The sequence below is a fragment of the Phaethon lepturus genome, unplaced genomic scaffold (assembly GCF_000687285.1).
Source record: "Phaethon lepturus isolate BGI_N335 unplaced genomic scaffold, ASM68728v1 scaffold48320, whole genome shotgun sequence".
Taxonomy (NCBI): Eukaryota; Metazoa; Chordata; class Aves; order Phaethontiformes; family Phaethontidae; genus Phaethon; species Phaethon lepturus.
The window spans coordinates 37,894-55,137 of record NW_010513524.1 but is presented as its reverse complement, the minus strand read 5'-3'; the positions used below and the strand labels follow the sequence as shown (position 1 = coordinate 55,137).

Here is a 17,244-nt window from a genome sequence, read left to right as displayed (position 1 = left end):
ATACATACTGGCAGAGGATTTGGTCCTATCATGAGAACTTGCTGTAAGACTGGTGAATAAAGGGAGATCATTTGCTAAATGCAATTATAAACATAGCTGTCAAAGCCGGTATCTGAAGGACTTTTGAATTGAGGCCAGTGAGTTACTTCCTTTTCTGTTATTAAAAAAAGAAAGAAAGCAAAAATAAATAAGACTGGCCAAGCATTCAATTTTCAATTTTGTAGTTATTCAGTTATAAAACCTGGACTGCATCCAATGCCAAGTTCCTCTAACTTATGCAAAAGGCAGGAGGGAACAGAGCTGCATTCTAATCAGTATATTACTATGCATCATGCTTATTGGTTTTAACAACAGCCTTTGCTTCATTTTTAGAAGTCAATTAAAATAGCAGTTCAATTGATAAAAAAGTAGTCTTGCTAGATTAAGATTGATGTTAAAACGCCTGATTGTACATAGATTTATTATTAATATAAAATGCATACATGTCTACAGATGGTTTTATATACTTTCAGGAAGCGCCAGGGCAGGCAGTTCTGCACTTAAAGGAAACCTGTGATTAATTCCTGTTTCCCACATTGATTTAGATACCGAGATTAAAGTTAGATGTCTGTTCTAGACTTTCAGGTAACTTACTCACTTCTGCTCTATTTCTAGAGCAGGGAATTCGTACCGTGCAAAAATCCCACTTTTTAAAACATAACATTTACAGCATTATTCAGAACGTGCTAACAGTGGCCTCTTTTCAAAACTGGAAATAACACTAATAGAGTGACATGCTGTCAAGTGGGTTGCTAATTGTGATTAAGAATTAAAAATGTTAGGACCAGGCAGAGAAGGAACAGCTTTCTTCTTCTCAACTAGGTCATCCTTTACCTCATCCCCAGTTACCTGCTTTCTAATTTATACCTCTTAGCACTCAAAGCCATTTGTTTCAGTGACAGTATCAGGACTGATCTCCAAGTAATGTCTTTAAACCTCATTTTTATGCTGTTTTTTCCTCAGAAAACTCTTCCATTGTGCTGTTGCTTTTCTTTAACTTGCTTTAACTTTAACTTGCTCTGGCAAGTCTGTTCATTTCCGTTGAGAACTGGTCCAATCCCCAGAGCTTTTCTTTACATGTATTTTCAAAGTTCAGCATAGTTCTTTCTGCCCTACATTGCAAGCTTTCTAACACACTTCCTATTATGCCAGTCATGGCATATTAACTGTTTAAAAACTTTCTTTTTAAAATGTAATTCACTGGAAGTTTTTAGCAGGTCTCACCAGAACATCACCCAGCATAAGGGCTTCTAATGATGCGACATTTTTTTCCCCGGCAGTACTCAAGGATCTGTCAACAGTAAGCCCTAAATCTCTTTCATTATTTGGCATACTGCTTTGAACACACTATATGATGGTATTTTTGCTCCTGCTGTCCTGCATATTTCCTTTAGTCACCAAGGAAAGATAGCTGTCTCTAGGTAAATTCTGCTGCTCCTTTGCCCTCCTTGCCAGCTGCACTGTTCCAGCTCCTTCCCCCTCCACCGACTCCCCTCTCCATCAGCATCCCATGCAAAGTTCTTGGTGCTAAAGCTGAACTCCAGGATCCATATATTTCACCTACCCTCCAAAGTCGTTCTTATTGGCAATAACAGCCTCGATATAATCCATTTGTCTCTTTCTCTTGTGTCTGTTTACATGGTTTATCCTATATTTCTCCTTCTTTCCACTATCAAATCCTCATTTAATGTGCTGTCCCAACAGGTTCCCTCCAGCCTTGCCCTGACAGCCCTCAGACATATGGTCCTAGAGCTCAGTAAACTCAAGGGAGGGGAAAACACTGTAATACAGGCAGCTGACTTGTCCTTCTGAGCAGGCAGGGACAACCCATAAGCCCCCTTGATCTTGGGTAGGTATAAAAAGACACAATTTACCGAAATAACAACGCAATGGTCAGCTCCTGTGATGCTAATACTTTTGGAAGGACAGAGAATATAAGACAGTAGCACATCGAAATCATTCTTACACTTCACCTTCACCTTCCATCCTCTCACTGGATGAAGGTGAAGGAGGAGAAAGAGGAGTACAGAAGTGCTTCGGTGCACCAGCAGACTGGTCCAGAGGCAGGTCAGTCAGCTGAGCTCTGGGTAGCTTCACTGTAGCAGTATTTCAATGAACATTTTATGCCTCCATCCAGAATCCATTTAATCCTGACCAATTTGTGACTTTCCTCCCTTTTTTGGCAGGCAATATTAAGGATCATACAGAAGCAAGTGAAAATGAGTTAAAAGAACCTGCAATCAATTTCAACTACAGAAAATATAAACTGCATAATAGGAAAATTGTGCAGGATGAAGTACTTGTATTAAATGTAACTGTCATGAACAACTTGGCCCTGGCAATGTAAGCAGAATAGATGACTGACTACATCCCTTCTGTTTAAGATTTTATTGCATAAGATCTTTAAAGAAAAATGAGCCATACAGTTACTTAAGCACAAAATCACACAAAAATCGATTAGGTAACTTGAGCCATGGGGGCCATCGTTTGGATCCTGCCATCTAAACACACGTTTGCCACTGCAGTAAGTACAGCTGCCTCCCTAGACAGGGCTATGAGGACTCCCACTGTGCTAGAGAGGAGACAGTCAGAAGACGGGCAAGAAAAACGAAATGAAGCTTTTCCCCACTTGCAAGATCCTAATAAAGTAGCTGTGACTCCCAAATCTGAAAGATGTCCTTTCAAACACGTGTTTCACATGCAGTGGCCAGTCTGGCCAGATCAGCCGAGTCTTGCATTTTTGATTGATCAGAGCAGTTGAAAACCAAATCGATGATACACTTCTAAAAAATACATAGTCTCTCATAACCAAAATACAATCTAGAGATTTTAATAATCATCTATATATTTTCAGAGCTAACAGATGTACCTTTCAGAGAGAATACCCATCCAGAAAGGTTGTAGTTAATAATGCAATATTTTTAAGGCTAAAATTCCCAGTCGTACTACTGGTACAGGCATTTTAAGGGGTATTCATGTGAAAAACAGAACGGATTTCATAAAAAACCTGTTCTGCAAGGTAGCAGTCTCTTTGAGCCTTAGTGTTGCCTAATTAAATGCTGAATGTTGACCATCTGTCATTGTAACCTGCGAGTTCTCCTCACAGATAAAAATAAACTATAGATGCAACGTTAAAGCAATCCTTTACGAGAGCCCTAGTGTCGCCCAGCCAGAGGGAGTGAGGGGGTTTGAGAGCGTTTGAGGGGGCAGAGGGTGGAATACACATCCTGTCTGGGTACACAGGGAGGTCCTACATCACCCTGGCCAGGACACCCAAGGTGTGCCCTGCGAGACCCTCTGCCCCAGGCAGAGGCTGGCACCTGTTATTTCCCCCAGAAGAAAGAGGGTTGATAGATCCGAGAGAGGCAGAATGTGGCTCCAACTCTGCTGCTGTGCCAGAGTAACTACGCATCGTCCTTTGCTCACAGCTTCTTCCATAGCCATAATTAAGTTCTTAGTTGAAAAAGAAGAGGTAGGAAAAAAGTAATTATGTCTTGAGGTCAAGTCTCACAATCAAAATCAAGCAGAGATCAAACATCCCTGTGACTGTTGGAGGAGTTTGGTTTTGAAATTCATGGCTGGGGCCCACCATTGATACAAACTTTCCATTGCTCTTCTTAACAAAGTAGAACATTTCAGCATGATTTTACTTCAATGGCTTTCAAAGGGAACACTGCACTTTACACAAGAGGAAGCCTTACCCTTAGCCTTCTCTCAAATGTGGAGATATTGCCTTTGGTCTGCTCCCTCCTTTGCCTCCATTCAATGAGATTTGAGTTATGCTCTCCAGGAAGGGAGATATTGCACTTCCCTAAAGTGGGGCTGACAACCCCTGCTAGAATATGAGGCTCCGTGTTAAGCGTGATTTCCATTCCGCTGGCAAAGGTGACTCTCAGAGACCCATCTGGGCTGACCCGGTAGATATTCTGCGTGTTATCTGTCAAAAAACAACAACCAAAAACAGGGAACAGAGAAAATTTCAGATCTCCAGATTTACGAAGCAGATGTTAGGTGCAATAGGGCTTGCTTTGTCCCTAGGTTACAGACAGCTGAACATACAGTGTGATTTTTGCAACCTATAACTTCCAGGCCTTCCCATGTCTAAAGAGCTTTTTATTACATTTGGCCTGATGATCTCCATTGTGAGGATTTCCTGCAGCAGGAGTAAAGAGTTTTTGCTTTCAGCTTAAAAGTGTGTAAACCCATAGGCTGGGTTTCGACCACGGATACTCTGATGATTCTAGCACGTTGGAATCTGTTAACAGGATAGCGTACTGCTTGAACGACTGCAATGAGTATCTGAGGTTGAGCATGAAAGCTGTCTTCAAAATGCCTGCGATGATGGCCAGTCTCCCATTCCGTCCCTTTTCCCTGTATCACTGTACTAAAACCTTCTCCTCTTCCCCATTAGCAGCAGGACCCTGAGGTAGAGGCACAGCGACGGTAGCCACGAGCCTGGTGGAAGTGACCCACTGGGAAGTGCTGTTGGCACAAAAACGACTGGGTCAGCAACAGTGGCAGAGTGAGGAGCTCCAGAGGCTCCGGACCGCGCCCCGAGGGCTGCTGAGGGCAGCTGGGATTACCTAGCACAGCCTGCTCCCCCTCCTCAAGACGGCAGAAGCGCGCAGAGGGTCCAGAGCAGCTCTCCGCTGAAACGATGCGAAGGCACAGAGCCACTGCCCGCTGCCCCTCTCCCGCCTCTGCGCCGCAATGCCTCCCGTGCCGAGAGCTGTGCCGCGTCGCCTGGCCCTTGGTCAGGCTGGGGACGTGCACGCAGGAGGTTCTCGTGGCTCAGCTGCCAGCAGGCAACTCGATCACGAGCCTGAACATTTAGCGCTAAAAGACAACACCGAAGTCTCACCCTTAAAATGTAACTGAATTCATACCAGCTAGGGACTATGAAAAGCATCCTTTTTTTTTAAGCTGGTCACACAGAAGTAACCGGTCCAGCTCCTGAGACGTGGATATGTGGAAAATAGTTGGATGTGTCACAAAGTGAAGATAACAGGCATTACATTAACGGAGACTTTGTGACTCAGAGGTAAGGATACCATATCTGGTTCACAGAGTGCGTCGTGACAGTTTCACAGAGATGCTGAAATATGCAAATGATATGAATTCATAAATATGACAGGTATAGTAACAACTACAGCAGTTCGTTTCTGTTGTATCACATCCCAGTGTGCTAGCACTTTCCTGAGACAGAATTTGGTAATGTACGAACTTTGAGGAGTTTCAGATTTAAGGACAGCCATGCAATCCGGCAGGCAGTAGATGAAGCAGAGAGCAGATGGGGGCACTTGGACAAAGCCTAACAGGTGATACAACAATATAATATAATTATTTCCACTTATTCAGTGCTCTCTCTGCAATGCAATAGTGAAGAGGAATGAGTGAGTATCTTGTGAGGTGAGTTCTTCCTATTTTTTTCTTAGAAATCAAAAGCTGAAAGGAAAAAAAGTTCTGTGATTTGCTCAGAGTTGCAAAGCTTTTCTACAGCAGACCTGGAAGGAAATCAGAGACCCATTTCTGAGCACCTGCTTCTCAAAGCCTGAACAATCCACTGACAACAAAAAAAAATCAACAAAGAGAAAATACCCTAGATCGATTAAACTATATAAGACCAGAATTTTGGTGATGAGTCTGCAAAATCTGGAGGAGTACACTGGGGCACTTCCATTAGGCAGAGAGTAAATTCTTCTCGGGATACAGGATATTGCCAGGGAAATACTGTGGTGCCTACAGGGGTTGAGTCAAAAATCTCATCCCCAAGGCAGTCACCAGCAAAGGTGGATCATGCTTTCCTCCTTTCTACGAGCACTGTCACCAGGACACAGCACTATCACAAAGAATTCACAGCACTGGCCAAACAAGGAATTTCAGTGCTAAAATGTCAGTGGAGCGTGTCATTCTTCTGGGCAGTATTTCTTGGAATAAGAAAGCTCAGTGTATTATAGGTCAGTCTAAGTCCTCCAGATACTGAAGTAGAAAGTAGCACGCAAAGCCTGGAGATTTCAATAACTAGAATCTATCCACGGGACTCTTCTAGGAGGAAAAGAATTCACTTGTGGTTTGTTTCTAATTGGTACCCCAGGAGAATTGTAAGTAGTATCTAGCTATTTGTACTGAAGCAAGGAAGAAACAAATGGACTAATTCTAATGTCTTTTTTTGTCAAACAGTTAAGAATGCAATAATGTCTAGGGATTGAAACGTAATGATCAGCAAAGAAACAACAGAAATGCTTTAATTACCTTGTTTTAAAGTATATATTGTAGAAGTAGCTGAGAAATTTGTGGCTGTGATCACGTTCTCTCTGTTTGAAGTATCAAGTTCCACTCGTGTCAGTTTTTCAACATCACTGTGGAAGCTGCTGACTTCCCCGGTCGGGAAGGTCGCGTTGGTCAGATGGCCATCGGAGTCATACCTGAAAGACATGATGTTAAAGAGCCATGAAAATACATCACTATTGTCTTGTAGATACTCCCGAAAGATAAAAGAAAGGGAAGAAAGTAAGAAGCATTGGCAACACTGTGCAGTAAGTAAAAAGGTAAGAATTGGTCTACTTATTCACTCAGAATGCATTCATTCCCTAATCCGAATTCCTGCTTAGACTCTCTTTCAGTGGTGCTGGATAAAATGTAACTGGGAATAGTATGAGATACTATCTGCATCATTCAGCTTCTGCCAGATGTTTCCGCGCTGCGCACAGACGCCCGGGGTTTAACCCGCTGGGATGTGACACAGGAGGGTGGCCGCTGGAGGTCACTCGGCATACAGGAAACCAACTCACCCACGAAAAGGCGTTTTCTTACCCGTAAGTTTAAATAAAACCAATTCTTAGATTCTGCAACCCTCAAAAACTGCCTTTTGTTGCTGATGTGCGAAGCACATAATATGAATGGTGAATTTAAAAAAGGGACGTAAAGCGTAACAATAGCGATAAAATTAGATTGAAATCTGCAGCGATTAAGTTGCCTACATAGTTTTTACCCTTGTGTTACGTTTCCCACTCAGGAACTTCTCATCACAAGTAACGGCACCAGAATCTAGAGCACCACATTTTAGTTCACCTAAATTTCATCAGTGCTAAAGAAACTCTTTTCGTTTAAGGTACTTCATGTGAATCGGCCATGTTGTGAAAAAGTCAATAATTAATTTAAAAGCTCTAGAGCAGTGTTTCTAAGGGGTCTTTTCAGTTCTACAGATATATTTGTTCTTTCTGATGGTTCACATGGAAAACAATGCACAACAGTGCTTGGTGCTTGATATTGTTTCATATTACTGACTTCCATCTTAAAAACCTTATTGATGCTAACATATTTTTATTCATCCAAGATATCTCACTGATAATGCTGATGTATTTGCATGAGTCAAACCTACTCATGTTCATAAAATGGAAGCCTATTTGTGTAGGTAGGGGAGCACAATTAAGTTTTCATGTTTTATTAACTGTCTCCTCTTATTCACAAAATGCATCCTCAGCTGGTGTATCAACAGGCAAAGCTCTGCTGCCTCCAATGGAGCTCTTCCAACTCACATCAGCAGACGATCTGGCTATGTCCTTCACTTTAATGTGGTGGCATAATTTCCTTAGGATCTTTATTTCCCCCTAATTAGTCAGACAAAATCTCTGTCTCACAAGAAGTGTTGGTGAAAAAAATAATGAATTTTTCTCTTCCCCCCAATATAAAAAGGAAAATAGAACAGCTGTTCTATTCAAACGACGCACTGGAGAATGAACTAGTGACCGTCTTGCGTTTTTTGACAAAGAAATTAATCAAATGTTAAATACAATATGATCTCTCTCTCTTTCACCTCCTGCTGCCCTCACATACAGCACACGATTTATTTACATTCCACCCTTACGCCGGCTCTGTGCACATTGACTGGGTGCCACACCCAGCGATTAAACTCGACTCCGATCACTACTCTTCATCATTAGAAAACTCCACGAACATTGGGCAGTTATATTTCATTTGCTGCTTGATCAAACAGATATGACAGCTTGCTAGGTTATTTGGATTTTCTACCATACCATAGAAAAATCCCCAAATCATGCATTTTTATGGCATAAATGTAGCCAGTTTATTGCAATGTACTTGTGCGCAAGACTCGGGACCCATCTTTGCTAGGGATCCAGTTTTGCTGCTGATGGTGCTGCTGATGAGATACAGAACTCCCTGTGAGTAGCTGAAAACGGGATAAACTGGACAGCGGGCCAGCTAAGTACTGAATTACAATGAGACTAGAGCACACGCCAGTGGACCCTTACTCATGTAGATGGTTCCACTGACTTCAAGGAGAACATGCAGGTTAGTGTCTCAGTAACGATTCCACATCGTGACCATCTAAAGGGGTTTTTTTATTCCAGATTGCTCCAAGAAACTCAGCCCTCCGAGGACAGGTTCTGCCACCTTTCACGTGATGAATAGTAGCACACTGGGACTCAATTCCTGCAGAGCAATGTCCTACCCATACTAATAGGGGCAGAATCATGACATATTTCTTAATGTTAATTTGGGGCCCAGTTATGCCACTGTTAATCATGTCAGTGACCATTTAATCATGCAAATAATTGCACTGATTTCAGTACTCACATGAGGAAGTGCTCACCAATATTTGAAACGCCCACTTGGGGATATAGCTTCACAATCCATTTGAATTTCTATGCGTAGCACAGTTAAGAGTTATATCATTTCAAAGGGAAAGCGGTCTAATTAATTTTTTCAGAGAGTTGTTTCTTGCAGGTGTTTTCTTGTCCTTGATTTAATAGAGGCCCAGTGCTCCCCCTCCCCTTTTACAGCTTTAATGATACAATATTAAAAAAATCTAGATGAGTGAAAATTGTACATTAGCTATAATTTTATGCAAGAGCTCTTTCAGTGCTTCCATTCCATCAGATTAGAGTAGATGGATGACAAGTACTTTTGTAGGTGGTTTTCTACCTCTTAATAATTTCCCTCTATGAGTGAATCTGACATATAGGTAGATGTTCTGAACAGTTCATTATCTTTGCTCATATTCCCAAGTATGTGTGGTACGTGTTGTTAAACAAACTCGTCCCTATTTCAGCTTGACAGTGCCATGGGTTGAACTTCTGGATGTGAATGCAAAACTAGCTTAAACAGAGAAGATGATTCCAAGCAATTTGAAAGTTGCTCATATGATCATTCTCTTAGCTGCAATACGATGTTCATAGAGGACTCGGAAGCAATTCACATATAAGTAACCCCTTCAAAAAAATCTAATTTTCAAACTGAAATCGGGTGTCAGTTCAGAATGTGACCTGACTGGAAAATAATGTCTGGTTAAAGGACAACTAAGGACTATCATGCCCCATGACCTATTTATGGCAGAAGGTGACCAGCATCTTCTGAAAGCACACCTACTCAGCACAGCGCTGATTTTAGTCAACTGCCTGCAGCAGATTGGGTGCCATTCTGTGTATCAGTCATTCAGGAATTTGTAACATATGATGAAGATGACTTAAAATATTGGACTGAACGTAAATATTAACGACGTGACTTCACTATTTAATTCTGCTGTTGTTTTTGTAATGCTAACAACTGTAATTCTGTTAATTTCTACTGACTAATCTAGACTGGCAGAAGTGCATGGTCGTGCAAAGCCTGGACAACTCAAAGCGTCAGTGAGAACAGTGTTACCCAGCCTGCAGTTAACGCTGTGAAAGTATGAAAAGCTTATAATTTAGCAAAATTTCTTTGTGTTAAGCATATACATCATATCAATGCTTTCAAGGCACAGGTATCTCTTTGTGAAAAAATCTGTTTTACATACAATGGGAGGCTCTTGCAAACAGGTGAAGTCCTTTAAAAGACCTTACTCTACTTGAGTCACACTTTAACGAACAACCTGCCAGAAGACAGCGGGACCAGACAATAATTGTCTGAAATGGTTTACACTCGAAGCCAATGGGACAAAGGAAGAGTACCAAGATTGAGAAGCACACGACTAAAAATAATCTGCTCTAACATGCTCTTAACAATCAAGGCCCTGCAACAATTCATGGTGTTCAGCATTTTAAGAAGTAATAGGCATGACCTGGAGCTTAAAGGCTTTTTGAAAGTGTCATTGGTCCATGGTCTGGATTGATGCCATCCTCAAGTAGGGATTTAAATGGATCACTCTCAGTGTTGAAATTATTACAAACAAGCATATGTAAGTCAGTTCTGCTTATAAAAGGTAACACTCAGATCAGTGTTTAAACAGCACCAGGACAACAATGAACTTTGTCTTGTTGCAAGATAATTTAAATTTGTATCAAGAGATGCCTGATAATGATAACTGAACCAGGAAGGTCTTGTAAAGTTTTGTTTTTCTGCATACTTAAAAAATGGCTCTCTCTAATGGTTTATACTTATGTCCACCCTATCACTTTAGTCTTTGGCAAAAAAAAATAGAGGGGAGGATGGAAAAACATCCCCTTGAATAAAAAATCCCACGCACTAGGCAGAAGTTTTCTCTGCTTTTATCCTACTTCCATTTTAAGAAAATATAATTCTAAAAACCTGTAATGATGGTGACTCAACTACCTCCCCAGGTAACTTATGCAGTAACTGAATTCTCCTCAGTGTGCTTTCTGTTCACATCTCACCTGGATGGTTTTTCGTTTGAGTTTTTGACCATGAACTCCTATGCTCCACGGAAAGCAAGCATTATTACCCTTCTTGAAGATTCTTGAAAAAATATTGCAGTGTTAACATATGATTTCCATCCATCACTTGTCACATCCTCAAACAAGGATTATGACAATTAATTATAAATAATGAGAAATCCTGATGCATCGCACCTTTTTATAAATCACAAATGAACTTTCTCTTGGGTTGTTCTCTCTCTGGGACCGGATTGGGATGTTCTGACTGCATCAAAAATCTCCTGAACATCTTGCTTACAAGGCCATTCCTACTCCCCTTACATACAGCCTTTTGCTATTACATATCCTTCTGTTATTATATATCCTCTTCCCCGGCTGATAGAAACAAGTCCACTCTTGTCTTTGAATACTCCTTCCACTGAGGTTCTCAATTTCCTTTGCAACACTCTCTGCTAATTTTCCTCTTTTTGCCTTCCTCAAGGATTTTGCAAATTATTGATTCATATCATAACTTGCCTCTATGTCTTTAGTTACAAAGGATTACACAATTATATTTTCATTTAGAGAAACAGGTTCACAGTGATAACGTGCAAATGAAGTATAATTTCAGGCAGTTTCTGCTACACTTAATGGGCACTATGTACGAGCTTTTACATATGACAGGCTTCGGCACTTAAAGAATGGTAGTGTTCCATTGTAAAAGCTTGTGCAACAGCACTACTTGTCCTTTCTCATGCTGTGTTAGTAGCAGAGCGTCTTTTTACATTACTAGAACTGACTAAAAACATTTCAATGTTCATTTAAAATAGGGTTCCTTACATCAGGCATTTAATGTCATGGACTTACTCATAAACTGTTGTCCATCCATTTTCATCGCTTTTGGTTGCTAAAAGCCCCGTGTTTCCAGGATATGTCATCAGAGCCAGGTTGTAGCCTTGGGCATAAACTCTTTTCAGAACCCCATTGCTGCTTATTGTCAGCCAGTACACCTGGCCCCCCGGCACCACGACCCACAGGGGCAGCCCACTCGTGTCTCTGCGGATGTGAACCGAATTCCCATTGCTGCTGGTGATGGTGCCGATATCCCCTTCCCCGCTGTAGGTGAAATTGTAAATGTAGTCCCTCGTGATGAGGTTCAGCGTGTGCAGGTGGGTGCCGTTGATGGTGAACTGATACAGTTCTTGGTCAGCTGGCGAAGCAATCTCATACATATTGGTGTCACTGAGGTGAGCCTTGTTCCGGCTGACCGCACGGATGCGAACGTTGCCAAGGTCTGCAATGTACAGTGTGTCATCAGGAGAGACTGCTAGAGAAGAGGGTGCTTTGAGCTTTGCATCTTTGGCATATCCACCATCACCTGGAGGAGAAATGGTAATTTCAGTAATCTGTAATGTCCATATTTAAGCTGATCCGCATAGCCTGACACACTGCTTCTCCTCAGTATCATTTACAGGTCAATAAAACAGTATCTTCTTCCAACTAATTAAATCCATATTATCTATGGTTGGCGCAATTCTAAATCAGTCTCAATGAAGACAAACAAGAATATAAATTATCTAATTTACACCATTTTTGCTAAGGCCAAAACCCTGCTGCTCTGGAAAGCATTAATGGCAAAATTGTGAAAGAAAAAAACCATGATACCTGAAGTTTCATTCCCTCCTATTTGTCTGTTGGCATGTAGTTAAGGTAGAATCATGTTATGAATAAAACAAAGAGAAAATAACCCCCAGTAATTCTACTAAAATGACACTGAAGCAAAGATTAATTTATACTTATTAAAAGCTCAACACTATAGGAAAACAAAATAATAGCCAAAAAGGGCCTGAAGAAACCACCCCTTCCAGTATCACTTGAAAATTTACTTGGTTTGTATATTTTAAGGTTTGAGGAGGATATCTGCATTGTCATGGGTTGTATATGCATATCAAAATGACTTTACATGAGCAGGATTTTCTGTAACTAGCAAGAAAGCATATTAAACCTCGCTCTTAAGAGAAAAACACATTACTGCTTGTATTGCCCTCCTTCTCCTGACTGAGAAATGAAATTTGGTGGAGATTTTGAGCGTACCTTATGCTTCCTTGGAGACAGACAAAGCAGTTGGTCTTCTGACCCTGCCTTTCACCAATCCAGCACTGGCATTCATTAGATTTGCCACAGTTTTTAATTTGTCAGCACTGGGGGCAGTTTCGCTCAATAGGAACCCTGAACAGGATTCTTTTCAGCACGTGTCTACCACAGCTGTGACTGAAGCTGGCCACACTTGGCAATGCACATGAAGCTTTGATTATCATTACAACGCTGGGTCAGCAACCCACCTTCTCTGGAAGACCATTTACATTTTTTTCCCTCCATTCTTGACATACTTAATGTTTTCTTGTCAGTAATTAACCTTTTACTTGAAATGGGAGGCTTAAGAATTATGATGACATTATGGAGCTGAACACCGTGGTTCTTAGAGATGACAAGATGACAACATACTGCACACCTCTGTACATGGGAATGCTGTCCTTTGTCCCATTATGAAATATGTTTTTATGAAAAAGAAATTTTGTTTTGATGCATGCAGGAGAGAGGAGCTGCATTGCTGAGAATGTCCAGTGGTGCAGTGCGGGCCTGGCACTTGCTGTTCCAGTTGAAAACACACAAAGGAGAAGAAATTCTGAACACGATGTGTTTGCATTGTTTTACCGGTTGTTCAGTGTGACACAAGAGACAAGAAGGCATAAGCTAGTGTTTTTCACTGGGTATGAAACACCTTGGTACGCTTCTTGGTGAGAAGGGCTGCGGGACCCAGTAGCATTTAGGAGCAATCTGCACTGGGGCTGGTACCATCTTCAACACGGGCAAACATAGCTGACACAGAAAGGCAGACTTGGAGCTGATTTTGAACAGTGTGTAATCTCTGTCTCAAAAGAGGAAAAGCTAAGACCACCCTGAGGGTCCTCCAGTGCCAACTGGAAGACTCGCATCTCTACAGCCAGTGGGTTAAATCCACAAAGAGCTGCTGATAAGGTTTTCGGCTTTCCAAGGAAACTGAATCATTGCTCATCTCTCCTTCCCCTTGTCACTTCGCTCATCTGCAGCTGTGCCAGGGGCTCTCAACAGATAAGGAAATAACTAGCATCGCCTTACCTGAAAAACAGTCACAATTAGGATCGATCTTGCAGTCACAATCTGATGGGGCTCCAGCGATTATGGAGATCTCACCGTTAGTTGTGACCTGTTGTATACGGTTGATTTTTCTTTCATCTGTCTCTGCAATGTAGAGTATCCCGCTGTGAGACACAGCGATTGCCCTGGCTGACTCCAGGGTGGAATGGATGGCCACCTTGCTGACGATGAAGTGGTCGATGCCTGGCACCTGGCAGTGAATGGGGCGCCCTGCAATAATTCGCACACGCCTGTTCTCAGAGATCTGCAGGACAATGTTGTTGTCCAGGACATATAGTGAATTGTCTAAAGGGTTCACTGTGAGGTCTGTTGGCCACTCTAACCGCACCTGGAAAAAAAAAAAAAAATTAAAGGGAAGGCAGGGGAAAAAAAAGAAAAAAGAATGATTAAGACAGTAAGGCAGCTTCATCCAACCACCTCTGACCACCATGTCATCAAGGCACTCGGTGGATTCACCCAGCACTGCTTCTCTAGTATGTACCTTTAATTGGGTTTGGCAGAAGAAGTTTCAACAAATACACACTTTTCTTCGGTCCAGATCCAGCGTGGAACAAAACTTGATTTGAAAAGTAATTTAGCACCCTCTGAGAGGTATTTGCACAAGTCCATTAAGGTGAGAACTTTATTATACCTATGTAGTCATGCAAATACAAACACACGCTTCATGTCATGCAACATCAGCCAGAAAATTTTCCAGGCCTGGACGTTATTGTTTCAAGGTTGCAGTCAACACTGGCACAGTGGAAAACAGTTAGAGGTTGTCAATGTCCTAACACTTAATTGACTGTTCGTACAAAAGGAAAATGATGTACTAGAAGAGCACGACACATTTCCACAATTTATTTACTAAGCAAGAAACGTTAATAAGACTTATATGCCATAAGAAATACAAGCTCGTAATTCTTTGTAACATAATAATACACCAGTATATCACACTTCACATGATACAACAGCGAAGCATAATTGATTATAATGATTTTGCTTTGGGAATTCAGTATTTTAGGCATGGATTAAGTGAATTCTTCATACTTAAGGTTAGCTTTTTGCCTTTTTCCATGCAGGTGAGAGTGCCAACCAAGCAAACTTTCCAAACCACGCTGGAGGAAATGCTAGGAGAATGACCTCCCTTGTCTGCTACCTGTTGCATCAGGATCCGGAGGAATTAAACATGCTCCCGGTTAAAGGCGGGGCAGTCTGTCAACCTGAAAGACAACCAGTATGCAGGCTGCTGATTGCAGCACGTACTGGCCAGCGCTGCAAATTCCTCCTGTTGAGAAAGCTCAACAGGCAGTGCAGGATGGCTGAACTGGGAAACAACAGAGCAGACCGGTCCCTCTCCCCAGCTAATGGCCAGTGGAGGATTTGGACTGCAGCTTATCTATGGAAAGGTCAGAGAACAACTGAGACACTGAGATTGCAAGACAGCCTATTTTTGTCTGCCTCAGGATGCTCTGCTTGTTATCCTTTGTGAAGAGATGGCTGCTTTTATGTGAGTTTTTTTGGACTGAATTTTTATCTGAATTTTTCTGGACTGCATATTTCAATCATCAGAAGAGAATAAATACCAGGATAAATGTAACGGTTTTATATGCTTTATATGTCAAGAGGCTTCTATTATTTCATTTACTGATGTTGTTGCTGGTTTTCCTCATTTTTCCACTGTGCTAATTAAAAGATCTATGAATTTAGAGACTGCAGATGCTAATACAATGCTCAGCACTGAGGAATACCATATGGTGGAGCGTGTGGCCATCGCAAACCACCTGCTCGCCTGGGGTCAGCTCAGGAACCAGGCTGGAGGCCAAGTCTCTCCCTTTCTCAAGCATCAGTGTTTCCTGAATAATCTCATTTCCAGAAGTACATTGCTGTTTTGAGAATCGATGTTTTAATAAAGTGAGGACATTGCGGCTACCGTGTCTCAGCCTGCGTGGTTACGTGGTGCACCACACAATTATGACGGCTCACGGAGTAATCGAATTGCTCCTTGTGCCCAGTCCATTTTACTAGACAGCAGAATTAACTGCCATTAAGACTAATGCTGTTGGGTTCTAGATCTCTCCTGAACCAGGTGGTAGAGTCCTTCCAAATGATGATAAATGTGGTGAAACAGTTGGAAACAGATTCCTCCTATAAAGGTGCTGATTTCTGTGTGTGTGACTGCCCAGATTCCACCCGCTGTGCTAGGGCTGGTTTGCACACTGCTGTGGGCTCACGCTTCAACTGAGAGTTCACTGGGACACCAAATAACTCTTTAGTTAGCATAAAAATCTCCACAAGGCTGTCTTCAGGAAACGTGGAAAAAACCATATTTGCAATGTACCTTTAATGCAGAACGTTTGATTGCTCTATCGAAGTAAATGGCTTATTTTTAATGGGAAACAGACACCTTCAACTTTAACAGCCTCCTTCACAGATCGCTCTGCTGTAAAAATAATATTTGATTAACCGTAACTAGATTATTAGTGATAAAAACTTTGGGCTGAAACTATCTATTTTTGCCATAATGACTCTGCATAGCATCTGCCATGTCTTAATAGCTGGTTTTCCTTTGTGGACCAGCCACACTGCCTTTGCCCAGTGAATAATTTGAATTCCTCCCACGGTGCGGGTATGCCTGGTGTCTTGCAGATAAACAGGGACTGGTTTGGGTCAAAACAACTTTTTCTCTGGTTGATTTGAGGCTTATTTGGTTTATTGAGATAGAATAATCTTTTATGCAACTGTCCATTTCACTTGCAGAAATGTGCCTAAAGCTTAGTCTTAACAGCTGTTAACTGCAAGCACATTTGCTTTCATACTGATCACATCTGTAAATCTAGCTGCATTACGGTAAAAATAAATAAAATTTTAGTTGGGAACATCGAAACAATTTTGGTTAGTACGCCAGAACCATCGCCTAGCGCTCTGCTCTGCAAAGCTCACTGAAGGCATGGCTACAGCTTCTCCTTCCTGGGTTTAAAGTGGTCATGGATGTATTAATGGTTTAATCCCAGGTGAAATATTAAAACTAGCATGTACCTGTCTGGAGATTGCAGCACAAAAACCATCTGCTGCTCACTGCAAGCTTACACACAAACACAAACCCTTGAGGATTCTAATCTGAAGGAGAATTTCACAGATCTAGAAAAAATCTGCACTGTTCTTGTCAGGATGAGACTTCAAGGCATCTTAAACTGGTGTAAGCTGGGGCTGCTGCAGTCCCACCCCATCCCTTCCCCCAGTGCAGCCCCCAGCAGCAAGGCCAGTGTTTATGTGCTCCTACAGAGAGCAGGTTCAGGACAGTTTGCTGGCGAAAAACTAATCACCTAAATCAGCTTAAACCGAAGTGTAACTGCACCCTCAGGTTCGTTGTTACCTTGAACAGTCACCGGTTGTTTCTTTTCTTTTAAAGCAAGCTGCCCTCCGGCAGGTT

The 17,244-nt window shown here is 41.8% G+C and overlaps 1 protein-coding gene across 1 annotated transcript in view; it reads right to left on the bottom strand.

Annotated features, from left to right (window-relative positions):
* TENM1 (teneurin transmembrane protein 1) overlaps window positions 1–17,244 on the bottom strand; it is a gene marked incomplete at its 5' end in the record, with an annotated part of 66,247 nt that overhangs the window by 12,037 nt on the left and 36,966 nt on the right. The window contains 4 exons of the mRNA XM_010290255.1: window positions 3,741–3,976; window positions 6,292–6,464; window positions 11,502–12,012; window positions 13,794–14,160. Coding sequence (XP_010288557.1) covers window positions 3,741–3,976; window positions 6,292–6,464; window positions 11,502–12,012; window positions 13,794–14,160 — 1,287 coding nt within the window. The remainder of the gene's footprint in view (window positions 1–3,740; window positions 3,977–6,291; window positions 6,465–11,501; window positions 12,013–13,793; window positions 14,161–17,244) is intronic.